The following is a 16,255-nucleotide window of genomic DNA, read 5'->3' as shown; positions in this document are numbered from 1 at the left end:
GTATACAGGATGACAGTGGATGTGAGTCAAAAGGGCTACCAACCAGTTAATCCAATAGCAAAAAATACAAGATACATGTTTCTGAAAGTAATATGCTACTGTACTGTAAATTACAGTACACTGTTTTAACATTAGGTTATACACTTGTACTACCCAGCAACATTTACTGAAAATAACATTTCCATCATTTCTATCCCATGTGTGATCAAAGGTGTGATCATTGAAGATCTTCCACAGTCATTGATGTATGAATACATTGTATTTTTCAGATATAATTACAACGTGGGTGTACTGTAACAGATGCAATTAAACAAAGGAAACAATTGAAAGAAAGAAACTAGTTAACAGGCAGTAGTTTGCTGTCACGGTTGTTGAAGGAAGTGGACCAAGGTGCAGCGTGGTGAGCGTACATTTTCTTTTATTATAAAAAAATGACACCAACAAAACAACAAAAGAGAAAACAACCGTGAAGCTAAAGGCTATAGTGCCAACAAACAAAGACAAGTGGAAAAAAGGGATACCTAAGTATGGTTCTCAATCAGAGACAACGATAGACACCTGTCCCTGATTGAGAACCCTACCCGGCCAAAACATAGAAATACAAATAATATAATACAGAATACCCACCCCAACTCACACCCTAACCAAACCAAAATAGAGACATAAACAGGATCTCTAAGGTCAGGCCGTGACAGTACCCCCCCTCAAAGGTGCGGACTCCGGCCGCAAACCTAAACCTATAGCGAGGGTCTGGGTGGGCATCTATCCGCGGTGGCGGCTCAGGTGCGGGAAGCAGACCCCGCTCCACCACTGGCTCACCCCACTTTGGTGGCACCTCTGGTGCGGGGACCCTCGTCGCCGATCCCGGACTGGGGACCGTCGCTGGAGGCTCCGGACTGGAGACCGTCACTGGAGGCTCCGGACTGGGGACCATCACTGGACTGGGGACCATCCGGACTGGGATTATCACTGGAGGCTTCTTGCCATGGATCATCACTGGAGGCTTCGTGCCATGTATCATCACTGGAGGCTTCGTGCCATGGATCATCACTGGAGGCTTCTTGCCATGGATCATCACTGGAGGCTTCGTGCCATGGATCATCACTGGAGGCTTCTTGCCATGGATCATTACTTGAGGCTTTGTGCCATGGATCATCACTGGAGGCTTCTTGCCATGGGCAGTCTGGTACGTGGAGCTGTCACAGGGCTCACTAGGCTGGGGAGACATACAGGAGGATTAGTTCTGGGCGCAGGCACAGGACATTTGCATCAAACCTGTCTTGAGCATTTGGCCAAAGGTTCTCATCCATATTGCAGTGAATGTCCTCATTGTTGATGCACCTAGGGAAAAACCTTTTGGTATGGGGAATCCAAGCCTGACATTGGTCTGGGTTGATGTCATCGCATGACTCATCAATGGACATGCTCATGTGGATGGCGATCATACACCTTTTTTTATTTTTTATTTTTTTATTTCACCTTTATTTAACCAGGTAGGCAAATTGAGAACACGTTCTCATTTACAATTGCGACCTGGCCAAGATAAAGCAAAGCAGTTCGACACATACAACAACACATAGTTACACATGGAGTAAAACAAACATACAGTCAATAATAGAGACCTTCCAACTCCGTTCTGAAAAGAATTCCTCGATAGGGTTGAGGAAAGGAGAGTATGGGGCCAGGTATAGGGCCAGGAATCGGGGATGGACTGGAAACCATGCCTGAACCACCTCTGTATGATGGAACCTGACATTGTCCCACACAATGACATAGGTGACTCCTTCACCTTGACAGGCCTGCTCAGTCTCATTGAGTAACTCAATGTAGGACCCAATACTACTAGGGATGTATTGGTGTATTAAATATATTGGTGAACATATCGGAATCGGCCGATATTAGCTAAAAATGCCAACATCGGTATCGGCCAGATGTCTAGTTTAACGCCGATGTGCAAAACCGATGTCAAAGCTGATGTGCATACCTATATAATGTAGGTACATGACGTAATACTCGGTGACACCCACAGAACACAACTGGGAAGAGTTTACGCAAATATTAGCATTGTAGCTCTTATCGCAGGACTGTGACTGTGTGAAATCACCTCCCCTGTCAGCCTATTGTGTGTAGTGACATTCATATTGCACTGTACAGCTTTACCTAAGGATTGTGGTTCAATGAAATGGCGTATCAGTCTACTCAATACCCACAATATTTTTTCCCAATGTCCTCCTCAGAGTTATCAGACTCCAAAACATCCACCCAGTATTGTTTTTCCTTGGGAATAGTGTTCAATACACATAGATTGACAATAAATGTGGCCCAATTCACAGTTGTTTCAGAGTCCCGCAATAAGAGCTATGATGCTAATGTCCTCTGGGAGTCACTGAGTAGACTGATACCCCATGTTATTGATCCACAATCCATAGGTAAGGCTGTACAGTGAAATAAGGATGCCCCCAATGCAATTCTAAAGTATAATACATCCAGTGTGATTTCAACAGATATTTGTCAAATTAACAAATTATTGTCTTTTGTTGATTTTATATAAGAACATTCCAACCTTGTTTAGCATGATCTATTCAATTATGGCATAATTCCACTGTCTGTATTCATTTGCATTACTGTCAGTGACATCGCCAGCAGCATACCACCCTGCATACCACTGCTGGCTTGCTTCTGAAGCTAAGCAGGGTTGGTCCTGGTCAGTCCCTGGATGGGAGACCAGATGCTGCTGGAAGTGGTGTTGGTCAACTTACCTGGTAAAATAAAATAAAAAAATAAAATACTTTTATTTTGAAGGCTAACCGCAAAGTCCACTCTTCTGGCTAATCCTTATTGTGGCTAGCTTCACATAGATGGGTCCGACCATCATTAATCAAATAAGAACTGTCTTATAAATTAGGGTTATTTTAGATGACGACAACAAGCTATATAGTTAGCTAGCTATAGCTACTGAAACAGATTATGTCGTTTTGCTATGTTTTTGGGGAAGAACATTGTTTGCATCCATGAGCTAGCTAGCTTTTTTTTAATGACCAGCACTGTAGGTGCGCGAGACAACTTTACCAGCATCATAGCACACGTATCGATGAATCGTTGTGACATATGAAATAGAGTGATAGTGTAATCAATGTGTAATGCCTACGTTGAAAATGTATTAATGTGTTAAATTATTATGTGTCGTGCAGTCATATTCAGGTCCTGATTGGTCAATAAGCTTATTTGACACGCAAAGACCGTAACGGTATTTCATAGTGTGAGAAATCCTGATTGAGAATGAAACGACTGAACAAATTAACAACAAAAGAGCACAGCAAGTTAGTGAAAGAAATAGGTTTTAAAGAGGTTTTACTGGTAATGGGGAAATATGTAAATGCCAACAAAATAACATTTTGGTCAGTGTGGTGTGTGTGTAACCTTTATTTAATTAGGCAAGTCAGTTAAGGACAAATTCTTATTTACAATGATGGCCTACCCCGGGCCAAACCCGGGTGATGCTTGGCCAATTGTGCACCTCCCTATGGGACTCCCAATCAAGGCCGGATGTGATACAGCCTGGATTCGAACCAGGGACTGTAGTGACGCCTCTTGCACTGATGCAGTGCCTTATGCAGTGCCTTACACCGCTGCGTCCATGTGTGTGTGTTAACTATTTAACTGTACTAGAATGCTTAAAAGGCCACAAAAATGTTAAATATCGGTTATCGGTATCAGTATCTTTTTTTTTTTGCAAGGAAAATATCAGATATCGGTATCAGCCAAAAATGTAATATCGGTGCATCACTAAATACTACACCATCTTCGGATATTGCTGCACACACGGAGATGTTTCCCCCACGTTGTCCGGGCACTTGAACGGTCGCCCATTGGCCAATGAGGTTCCACTAACAGCGCTGAGTTTTGGCTAAGTTGAAGCATGCTTCATCAATAAATATGTATTTGTGATGTTTCACAGCAGCATCAAGCTCCAGCACCCTGTAAAAAGAGATGCGGGTTAGTTCTTTTCAATTACAACATGATTGTGAAGTAGCATGTGCATCAAATACTGACAGTAATCTTACAGTATACAGTGGTGCTGTACTTGAACATACTCGACCCGCAGTTGTTGCAACCGGTCGTTGTTTCTCTCAAAAGGCGGTTGATTGTAGGCAGGCTGATGGATGCCACATTGGTGAAGGTGTCATAGTTGTCCTCAATGACCTGTTTTATTTTTGTCAGCACGATATCATTCCTGGCCCTCACCATTTCCACCACTTCCCGCTCCTGCAGATGGCCACCACCATGGAGTCTTCTGTCATTCTGAGGGTAGAAAAGAGTATGGTCAATCTGTCATTAGAATCAAATCAAAATCAAATCAAATTTTATGTCACATGCCCCGAACACAACCTTATAGTGAAATGCTTACTTACAAGACCTTAACCAACAATGCAGTTTTAAGAAAAATATGTGTTAAGGAAAAAATAGATAAGTAAAAAAAAGAAAAGAAATAAAAGTAACAAATAATTCAAGAGCAGCAGTAAAATAACAATAGCGAGGCTATATACAGGGGGTACCGGTACACAGTCAATGAGCGGGGACACTGGTTAGTCGAGGTAATTGAGCTAATATGTACATGTTGGTAGAGATAAAGTGACTATGCATAGATATTAAACAGAGAATAGCAGCAGTAAAAGAGTAAAAGAGGGGGGACAATGCAACCTGTCTGGGTAGACATTTGATTAGCTGTTCAGGAGTCTTATGGCTTAGGGGTAGAAGCTGTTGAGAAGTCTTTTGGACCTAGACTTGGCGCTCCAGTACCGCTTACCGTGCGGTAGCAGAGAGAACAGTCTATGACTAGGGTGGCTGGAGTCTTTGACAATTTTTAGGACCTTCCTCTGACACCGCCTGGTATAGAGGTCCTGGATGGCAGGAAGCTTGGCCCCAGTGACGTACTTGGCCGTAGGCACTACTCTCTGTAGTGCCTTGTGGTTTGAGGCCGAGCAGTTGCCATACCACGCAGTGATGCAACCAGTCAGGATGTAGAACTTTTTGAGGATCTGAGGACCCATGCCAAATCTTTTGAGTCTCCTGAGGGGGAATAGGTTTTATCGTGCCCTCTTCACGACTGTCTTGGTGTGCTTGGACCATGATAGTTTGTTGGTGATGTGGACACCAAGGAACTTGAATATCTCAACCAGCTCCACTGCCAGCCCCGTCGAGGAGAATGGGGGTGTGCTTGGTCCTCCTTTTCCTGTAGTCCACAATTATCTCCTTCATCTTGATCACGTTGAGGGAGAGGTTGTTGTCCTGGCACCACACGGCCAGGCCTCTGACCTCCTTCCTATAGGCTGTCTCATCGTTGTCAGTGATCAGGCCTACCACTGTTGTGTCATCAGCAAACTTAATGATGGTGTTGGAGCCGTGCCTGGCCATGCATTCATGAGTGAACAGGGAGTACAGTCGGGGACTAAGCACGCGCCCCTGAGGGGCCCCCGTGTTGAGGATCAGCGTGGCGGATATGTTGTTACCTACCCATAACCACCTGGAGGCGGCCCGTCAGGAAGTCCAGGATCCAGTTGCAGAGGGAGGTGTTTAGTCCCAGGGTCCTTAGCTTAGTGATGAGCTTTGAGGGCACTATGGTGTTGAACGCTGAACTGTAGTCAATGAACAGCATTCTCACATAGGTGTTCCTTTTGTCCAGGTGGGAAAGGGCAGTGTGGAGTGCAATAGAGATTCCATCATCTGTGGATCTGTTGGGGCGGTATGCAAATTGGGGTGTGTCTTAGATTTCTGTGATAATGGAGTTGATGTGGGCCATGACCAGCCTTTCAAAGCACTTCATGGCTACAGACGTGAGTGCTACGGGTCGTTAGTCATTTAAGCAGGTTACCATTGTGTGCTTGGGCACAGGGACTATGGCTTGAAACATGTTGATATTACAGACTCAGACCGGGATAGGTTGAACATGTCAGTGAAGACACTTGCCCGTTGGTCAGTGCATGCTCAGAGTACACGTCCTGCGAATCCGTTTGGCCCTGCGTGTCTGTGAATGTTGACCTGTTTAAAAGTCTTACTCACATCGGCTTTGGAGAGCGTGATCACACAGTCGTCTGGAACTGCTGATGCTCTCATGCGTATTTCAGTGTTACTTGCCTCGAAGCAAGCGTATAAGTTATTTAGCTCATCTGGTAGGCTTGTGTCACTGGGCAGTTCGGGGTTGTGCTTCGATTTGTAGTCTGTCATAGTTTGCAAGCCTTGCCACATCCGACGAACATCGGAGCCGGTGTAGTACGATTTGATCTTAGTCCTGAATTGACGCGTTGCCTGTTTGATGGTTCGTCGGAGGGCATAGCGGGATTTCTTATAACCTTCTGGGTTAGAGTCCCGCTCCTTGAAAGTGGCAGCTCTACCCTTTAGCTCAGTGCGGATGTTGCCTGTAATCCATGGCTTCTGGTTGGGGTATGTATGTACAGTCAATGTGGAGACAACGTCATCAATGGACTTAGGATGAAGCCAGTGACTGATGTGGTGTACTGCTCAATGCCATCGGAAGAATCCTGGAATGTATCCCAGTCTGTGCTAGCAAAACACTCCTGTAGCTTAGCATCTGCTTCATCTGACCACTTTTTTATTGACCGAGTCACTGGTGCTTCCTACTTTAGTTTTTGCTTGTAAGCAGGAATCAGGAGGATATAATTATGGATAATTATGGTCAGATTTGACAAATAGAGGGTGAGGGAGAGCTTTGTATTTGTGTGGTGTGTGTGTGGTGGTCTCGTGTTTTTTCCCCTCTGCCTGCACATTTAACATGCTGGTAGAAATGAGGTAAACAGATTTAAGTTTCCCTGCATTAAAGTCCCCTGCCACTAGGTGCGCCGCCTCTGGATGAGCATTTTCCTGTTTGATTATGGCCGTATACAGCTCATTGAGTGCGGTCTTAGGGCCAGCATCGGTTTGTGGTGGGAAATAGACAGCTACGAAGAATATAGATGAAAACTCTCTTGGTAAATGGTGTGGTCTACAGCTTATCATGAGATACTCTACCTCAGGCGAGCAAAACCTCAAGACTTCCTTAGATATCGTGCACCAGCTGTTGTTTACAAGTATACATAGACCGCCACCCCTTGTCTTACCAGAGGCTACTGTTCTATCCTGCCGATACTGTGTATAACTCGCCAGCTGTATGTTATTCATGTCGTCGTTCAGCAACGACTCGGTGAAACATAAGATACTACAGTTTTTAATGTCCCGTTGGTAGGATATACGTGCTTGTAGTTCGTCTATTCTATTATCCAATGATTATACGTTGGCTAATAGGACCGATGGTAAAGGCAAATTACCCACTTGCCGCCGGATCCTTACAAGGCACCCGACCTTCGTCCTCGATATCCCCGTCTCTTTCTCCTGCGAATGACAGGGATGAGGGCTTTGTCAGGTGTCTGGAGGAAATCCCTCTCGTCCGACTCATTAAAGAAAAAATGGTCTTTCAATACGAGGTGAGTAATCGGTGTCCTGAGTTCTAGAAGCCCTTTTCGGTAATAAGAGATGGTGGCAGATAACGCGAAAAAACACACACATAGTAGCACAATTGGTTAGGAGACCATAGAACGGGAGCCATTCTATCCAGTGCCATCATAAGAATACAAGATACATACAACACATAGTATATTACATTGTGTGAATTTACATGCATTCAAATATGCCATTTTGTGGTAAAGCATATTGCATATTCTGCAAACTGACCAATTTTCTTTGCGAAATGTCATAATGACAGAATTGACCGCTGATTTCTTTAGGTTAGTATGAACCAACCTTGCAGCCTCTGCCATGGTAAGAAGTCTGTTAATAACATTTTGGATACATGTTTACTGTAGGTGATGCATTTGTTACATGCAATACCTCTCTGTTCTTGTCAATATCAGACTTAGTTTACAGTAAATTTGGTCCAGCTTACTACTTTGAACATCTCCAAGAGGCAATGTATCATCTTAACCCTGTAGATGCTCATTCAGTTAAGCCGTTTCTCGTATATTTCAGCAATTCATTCTCCTTAATCATTCTCCTTACCATATTAATCGAGAAGACGTCACTGGAAAAAAAGTGTATGTGGAGTGGCTGCCAGGAACAGCTGTGTGTTTGTTTCACAGATACCTCTCTCGCTAGGTAGGCCTGTTGAGAGAACACATTGGGATGTGTTCATTAGGCATCAAATGTAAGAAAACAGACTTAAACTGGTAGGGACTACCTTGGATTGTCCAATAAGGAATGAAAATGTTCATTTTCTGTTTCAAAACATTTTGCTTTAGTGTGCCCAACTGAACACGACCCTGATGTAGTATTGGTGATGCTGAACCTCAGTCAGTCATATGCTTTTAGTACCTGTGTACGCACCAAAGCTTTCAGTGTCTTAATTACATCAATGATGCACTTTCATGGGACAGGAAGGATTTTTCGAAAGCACGCAAAATGTTTGGTCGTTTGCCATTCCCCGCTTAGGTAAACTATTTTGTATTTTGTATTTTGCATGTTGTTGTTTCTTTTTACGTCATGTCAGCTGGACATGGATTTTTCAAAGGAGAATCAGCACCACATTATAGTCGTTTGACGATGATTTAATTAACACTTTCTACACCGATCTGTTGACTTATTGTCTGTTATAGCCTCTTATAGTCATACCAGTTAGCCTACATGGGATGATTAATGATAGCATAAGAACTTTGTTCCACTTTTTAAGCAGTTACTTTTCAAAAGAAGGGATATACAAATTTAACGTGGAACAGAATTGAACACAACACAGGATCATTTTGAACTGTATTAAATGCTTTGAAAAACTGGGCCCTGGAGTGGCATTTTCCTGTAAGAATGTGTAATGTTGTGATTGCTATGGTTTTAAAAATAGCTTTGATCTAAGAGATTCCAACTGGTTCTCGTCCCTATCAGGTTTCCAGATCCTGCTATTTGGTTCTTTGTTAGAAGGAGGAAAGTGTGTGTCACTGTGTCGAGTCATAAAAGAGAGATGCTGAGATTAGAGACACGGATGTACTGGGCTTCATCTGGTTTATCATAAACCCTGGACACACACACACACACACACACACACACACACACACACACACACACACACACACACACACACACACACACACACACACACACACACACACACACACACACACACACACACACACACACACATTACATTTGATCTCAGTGTAATGCTGACAGATGTTATTGTATTACCTTTACACATGCCAATCATACCGTACATCTCTTTCCTGTAACTCTTTATTAAAATGACTATGATTATGACATTTACATTGCCAGATCCAGTGAAAACTCAACCTCTCTACAATATTTCCTGTCCTGTTCTCCAAATATGGCAATTGCCATGGCAACCACATGGAGAGGGAAGCTCTTATTGGCCAAGGTCCCATGGGGATGGGCAGTAGCGTGAGTGCCAGGAAGCCAGTTAGTCCGGAAATCACAACAGAGGCGGGGCCAGTGTGATGGTGTCAGAGTATGATGTCATTGTGGGTTGTAACAGGGAGATGAGTAGTGAATGAAAAGGAGAGAGGCTGATGGACTGGCCACAGACTGGTTGTATAGACAGACAATTAGACAGACAGACAGACAGACAGACAGACAGACAGACAGACAGAGAGCAGGAGTGTTAACATTGATTCTAAGTCAGTGCACACAGGTTTCCCTCAATCAGCAGACTGGAGATGGGTCCCAAACAGCAACTCAGCAGGTAGAGTTGACACACACACACACACACACACACACACACACACACACACACACACACACACACACACACACACACACACACACACACACACACACACACACACACACACACACACACACACACACACACATTTTTTCCCCCAGAGGCCATGATCATGCTTTGTAGCCTACTTCTTTGAGTGAGTTATGACTACCTGTGTCCTTTTGTCATTTAGTCAGTTAATTAAGTAAAGAGACAGGTTCAGTATACACTAACCGCCATTGTGATTACAATGCTGATTTTCTAACATTGCACACTATTGGTCATTAGTTTCTCCCTATGACTTAGTGATCAGTCATGCATTGCATGAATCAAAGTGAGACGAATTGGAAGTGCACTTGGCTCTTCTTACTGGCACGGATTTCACTGATAGCTGCTTTATTAAGGAATGTTTTACTTGCAATGACTGTGATATGTGGTTGTCTTACGTACCTTACTTGAATGCACTGATTGTAAATCACTCTGGATAAGAGTGCCTACTAAATGACCAAAATGTAAAATGTCAATTTATGATTGTGAAATAATGTTAAAGATTACTATCAGAAGTAGCAGGCTTACACAATGTGGATTTGTATAAAACTGTCCTATTATTTGTGGTTGCTTATCTGAGATGTATGTGTGTTGTGTGTGTGTGTGTGTGCGCGTGTGTGTGCGTGTGCGCCGATATATAAGGTCATGGTGTACGGTCTGCATGAGTGAGTTTGTCAGGAGTCTGAACAGTGTGTATTGACACTACATCATGTCTGTGTGAGTCTGTGTGCCCACTATCTGTCCTAATGACACATTCAAACAGAGCAGGCCATTAACTAATTGGGGTGTGTGATGTAGATGGCTTTTTAGAGGGAGCACACTTCAGTGAGGCTTGTGAACAGAAAGAGGAAACGTAGGAGCACACTTCAGTGAGGCTTGTGAACAGAAAGAGGAAACGTAGGAGCACACTTCAGTGAGGCTTGTGAACAGAAAGAGGAAACGTAGGAGCACACTTCAGTGAGGCTTGTGAACAGAAAGAGGAAACGTAGGAGCACACTTCAGTGAGGCTTGTGAACAGAAAGAGGAAACGTAGGAGCACACTTCAGTGAGGCCTGTGAACAGAAAGAGGAAACGTAGGAGCACACTTCAGTGGGGCTTGTGAACAGAAAGAGGAAACGTAGGAGCACACTTCAGTGGGGCCTGTGAACAGAAAGAGGAAACGTAGGAGCACACTTCAGTGGGGCCTGTGAACAGAAAGAGGAAACGTAGGAGCACACTTCAGTGAGGCCTGTGAACAGAAAGAGGAAACGTGCCACCGTTAGTTGGGGAGTCAATCTGACTTAACTGCTATGGTACTCCTAATTTGTTGGGAGACAGAAAAGCTCAGTCCATCTTGCCAGAAATAGTGGAGATTTGCTTTGTGACTTCCATGATTAATAGCTGAGAGAGCTGTTTGTTTGTGTGTGTGTGTGTGTGTGTGTGTGTGTGTGTGTGTGTGTGTGTGTGTGTGTGCGTGCGTGCGTGCGTGCGTGCGTGCGTGCGTGCGTGATCCAAACAAAGTATTCAAATGCGTGTATGAATGTTTGTACAGAATGGCTTTTGTAGCCCTCTAGCTACAACAAACTTTCAATTAAAAAAAAAAATCTTAACTTCACCTCATATTCAACTAATGCATCAACATTCACAGAGAGAGAGAGAGTTACTATACTTTATTTATAGTGCAGAAAATGGTTTTGTGGAAACAGCTAGCATGCTGACGAAGTGGGATCTAATGATGAATGTAGCACCAAGAAAAGTCTGGGGAAAGTCACAGAAAAAAACTGTAGCACTGCTCTTTTGTCAACAGTACCTACCTGTCTACTGATCAGTTGATCTAACCTTCTTATTGAGACTGTCATCTATAGACGTTACTGCAACTGTACTGGTGCAATCATGTATCTATGTAGGAGGCAGTGAAGAGAACTTCCTCATTTGAGAACAGTAAAACATTGTATTCTTCTACTCCTAATGCTAATTTGTGATGCTGTCCATTTCTGTCTGTGCCAGGATCATGCGTCCCGATGATGCCAACATAGTGGGCAACGTGCATGGTGGCACCATCCTGAAGATGATTGAGGAAGCTGGATGCATCATAGGAACACGCCACTGCAACACGCAGCCTGGGGTACGTGTTTGCCTGTGCGGAACTGGGTAAAGTGTGTGTGACTGATTTGCACCAGGAACAAGCATTGGCTGCTAAAGCTGTGAAACGTTAGCCCTAAGTTTATATTTTATAGTGCTTGCACTACCAGCATATCTGAAGGCAAAATGTTCCTCAATTGCAGTTTTATTAATAGAATCTGTCATCTTACTGCTTGGATAGAACGAAAGCCTGCACATACCACACCTGCCCTCTGCTTTTTAATAAGAAGCCCCACCCCTGTCTTAGAGTCTACTTCACCTGAGCTGTACCTACCTCGTCAGTTTCACTAGTAGCTTTGCATCCTCATGGTATCGTCTTTTACATTCTAGCACATTCTGAACATGTTTTAGTAATGACAATCATCTGCGTCACATGCAGTGACATTTTTTTCTTCAATGGGGCTGAGAGAAAGATTATAAGAGCACTATTAAAGCTAATCTCATGCTATTTTACACATTTTGGCATGATGCTGAGAGAAAATGTTGCTGTTTTAGAGCTCAGGGATTCTTGAAAGACAGGGATAATCTCAACTTTTTCCCCACAAATATTTGTCTTAAAGGGATACTTTGGGATTTTTGCAAAAATACCCTTTATCTTCTTTCCCGGAGTTAGATGAACTCGTGGATACTGTTTTTATGCGCATGTGTCCAGTATGAAGGATGTTGGAGGTAGTTTTTACTAGCATGTTAGCAGATATCGATAGACTTCCAGTCATTGCGCAATAAAAACATAACCATTATATCAGATCTTTCGGCACTCTGACGGAGTTGATGTTAGATAAAAATCGGAGTTGACAGAAATTGACATTTTCTTTCTATTTCAAGTGGTTTGTATACACAGAAGCAATTCTGTTTTTCCTCAGTTGCTTTACGACTCTAAAACCTAATTAAATGTACCATATTTGAACCAGAATTCATATTCTATCTTAATCTATTAGGCAGAAGGGGTTGACAGTTTATGGTTGTGACCATGGAGATTCCAATATTGTTTGTTTAAATCTATCAAAAGTAGAGAACTTTACAGACCATTAGTGATCTCGTGGCACTACATGTAATGAGGACATGAATACGGGGTCCTTATGGTATAGCTGGGCCTGCTCATTCCTGATTAATTCAGCATTTGAAACAAATCTGACAGAGTTGACCAAATCTCCGTTAGAATGAGACCAAGGCGCAGCGTGGTATGCATACATGCTCTTTTAATGAATGAACACCAAACACACCTACAAAATGAACACACGAACCGTGACGCTATACAAAATCGTGTCGACAGGCAACTACACATAGTCAAGATCCCACAAACACAAATGAGGAAATGGCTACCTAAATATGATCCCCAATCAGAGACAACGATAAACAGCTGCCTCTGATTGGGAACCATATCAGGCCACCATAGAAATACAAAAACATCTAGATGACCCACCCAAGTCACTATCACGCCCCAACCAACACAGAGAAAAAACAGCTTACTATGGTCAGGGGGTGACAGAATCGCAGTTTTGAGAGAAATATTATTTAAAGTCACAGAGGGCTATTGCAAGAAACTACATAAGATAATTTTGCAGTTAATATTCATTATTGCCAGTTTTCTTTCATTTTAAATACTTTTTTGGAGAGTTTGAAATTGAGATCATTTACTCCAGACAAGGGCATTTCCAGGCGAAGAGCCGACATGGAAATTAATAATATATAAAAACTAATATTTTCCCTTATAACATTCCTCTAAATGTAAATTTTAAGTTCAAATAATGCATAAAAATGTATTTTTTGTCCCGACTTTCAAGAATCTCTGAGCTAATTTCCTGCTATTCTAAAGATTTTGCCATGAGACTAAGAGAATATTTTGCAGTTTGAAAGCTAATTTACTGTAATTCTAAACATTTCTTTCATGGCTTATGACGTGTTCATATGCTATCTGGGGGGCCCAACCTCTGCGGGGAATCCCAACCCCCGCGATAAGGGTTGGAGCCCCCCAAAGCTCATGGGGGTGTGTGCTATGTCAGTGGTCACATGGTGTTCCTCTATGAGAGATAAGATGGCCGGCGGTTTCATTTTCAGGGCACTCCAACATTCCTCACATACTGTAACTGAACCTGTCCCTTTAATTAACATCACCTCATCTGCCCAGACAAAACGACTGTGGGTATGTATGCCTGTGTGTAGGTGTGGGTGTGTTTGAAAGAAAATGGCTCTGTCCCAATACTGTTAACATGCATCCGTTCCTTCCTCCCTTCCTTGAGGGCCATATCTTAATATTCCAGATTGTTTAACCCAGGTAAAGAATGCAGACCAGACTTTGAATGAATCTTCGTCAGGATGCATTTCTAAAGAATTGGGAAGGGCCAATATTTGAGCATGTTAATGTAACGTGTCATGGCTGGCATAATCTGAGCATAGGAGAGAGGTTCATTTAGAAGTCAATGCTTCTAAACTCAGCAAAAAAAGAAACAGCCCTTTTTCAGGACCCTGTCTTTCAAAGATTATTCGTAAAAATCCAAATAACTTCACAGATCTTCATTGTAAAGGGTTTAAACACTGTTTCCCATGATTTCTCAATGAACCATGAACAATTAATGAACATGCACCTGTGGAACGGTCGTTAAGACACTAACAGCTTACAGATGGTAGGCAATTAAGGTCACAGTTATGAAGACTTAGGACACTAAAGAGGCCTTTCTACTGACTCTGAAAAACACCAAAAGAAAGATTCCCATGGTCCCTGCTCATCTGCGTGAACATGCCTTGGGCATGCTGCAAGGAGGCATGAGGACTGCAGATGTGGCCAGGGCAATAAATTGCAATGTCCGTACTGTGAGACTCCTAAGACAGCGCTACAGGGAGACAGGACGGACAGCTGATCGTCCTCGCAGTGGCAGACCACGTGTAACAACACCTGCACAGGATCGGTACATCTGAACATCACACTTGCGGGACAGGTACAGGATGGCAACAACAACTGCCCGAGTTACACCAGGAACGCACAATCCCTCCATTAGTGCTCAGACTGTCCGCAATAGGCGAGAGAGGCTGGACTGAGAGCTTTTAGGCCTGTTGTAAGGCAGGTCCTCACCAGACATCACCGGCAACAACGTCACCTATGGGCACAAACCCAACGTCGCTGGACCAGACAGGACTGGCAAAAAGTGCTCTTCACTGACGAGTCGCGGTTTTGTCTCACCAGAGGTGATGGTCGGATTCGCGTTTATCGCCGAAGAAATGACCGTTACACCGAGGCCTGTACTCTGGAGCGGGATCGATTTAGAGGTGGAGGATCCGTCATGGTCTGGGACGGTGTGTCACAGCATCATCGGACTGAGCTTGTTGTCATTGCAGGCAATCTCAACGCTGTGCGTTACAGGAAAGACATCCTCCTCCCTCATGTGGTACCCTTCCTGCAGGCTCATCCTGACATGACCCTCCAGCATGACAATGCTACCAGCTATACTGCTCGTTCTGTGCGTGATTTCGGAATGTTAGTGTTTTGCCATGGCCAGTGAAGAGCCCGGATCTCAATCCCATTGAGCACGTCTGGGACCTGTTGGATCGGAGGGTGAGGGCTAGGGCCATTCCCCCCAGAAATGTCCGGGAACTTACAGGTGCCTTGGTGGAACTGTGGGGTAACATGTCACAGCAAGAACTAGCAAATCTGGTGCAGTCCATGAGGAGGAGATGCACTGCAGTACTTAATGCAGCTGGTGGCCACACCAGATACTGACTGTTACCTTTGATTTTGAATCCCCCTTTGTTCAGGGACACATTATTCTATTCCTGTTAGTCACATGTCTGTGTAACTTGTTCAGTTTATGTCTCAGTTGTGGATTCTTGTTATGTTCATACAAATGTTTACACATGTTAAGTTTGCTGAAAATAAACGCAGTTGACAGTGAGAGGACGTTTTTTTGTTGTTGCTGAATTTACATTATTGGAGGTTTGTCCATAAATCTGCTCATACCAACTCTTGTCCGGTCCAGATGTGGCCTTGGATATGGCCTTGGATGTGGCATTGGGTGTGGCCTTGGATGCGGCTTCGGATGTGGCCTTGTTCTTGTGCTGGCTTTTGCTTAGGTTGGAGTATCCTGTAAAACAGGTTTGGTTGGTATCTGAGAGAGCAAAGACGTCTTGATCCCTGACAGATTTGTGTTGTTGAATGGTGAAAGGCAAAGGGAAAAGGAGAGGGTAGAAGGCTAGGGAGTGCTACATGGAGATACAGTTCAAGTTGAAAAGTGGAATTGAATGAAGGTCTTTGTTTTGTCAATAGGAAAACAAGGAGGACGAATGATCAAATTCTCTTCAAATAGTTATGTCAGTAAACCTACCTGGTTTTGGGCAGAT

General features: G+C 43.5%; 1 protein-coding gene across 3 annotated transcripts in view; it reads left to right on the top strand.

Annotated features, from left to right (window-relative positions):
• Window positions 1-16,255, top strand: part of acot7 (acyl-CoA thioesterase 7) — a 68,868-nt gene that overhangs the window by 3,356 nt on the left and 49,257 nt on the right. Inside the window, exons 1-2 of one of the 3 annotated variants that reach the window (XM_055892646.1) lie at window positions 8,390-8,478; window positions 11,789-11,906. In XM_055892646.1, the coding sequence (XP_055748621.1) occupies window positions 8,402-8,478; window positions 11,789-11,906 (195 nt within the window). In that variant the 5' untranslated portion in view covers window positions 8,390-8,401. Of the gene's footprint in view, window positions 1-8,389; window positions 8,479-9,610; window positions 9,734-11,788; window positions 11,907-16,255 lie in introns of those variants that run through there. The other 2 variants (XM_055892648.1, XM_055892647.1) reach the window with 2 other exon arrangements.

This window comes from Salvelinus fontinalis, chromosome 31 (assembly GCF_029448725.1).
Source record: "Salvelinus fontinalis isolate EN_2023a chromosome 31, ASM2944872v1, whole genome shotgun sequence".
Taxonomy (NCBI): Eukaryota; Metazoa; Chordata; class Actinopteri; order Salmoniformes; family Salmonidae; genus Salvelinus; species Salvelinus fontinalis.
The sequence above is the reverse complement of the archived record's forward strand: the minus strand, read 5'-3'. Positions and strand labels throughout refer to the sequence as shown.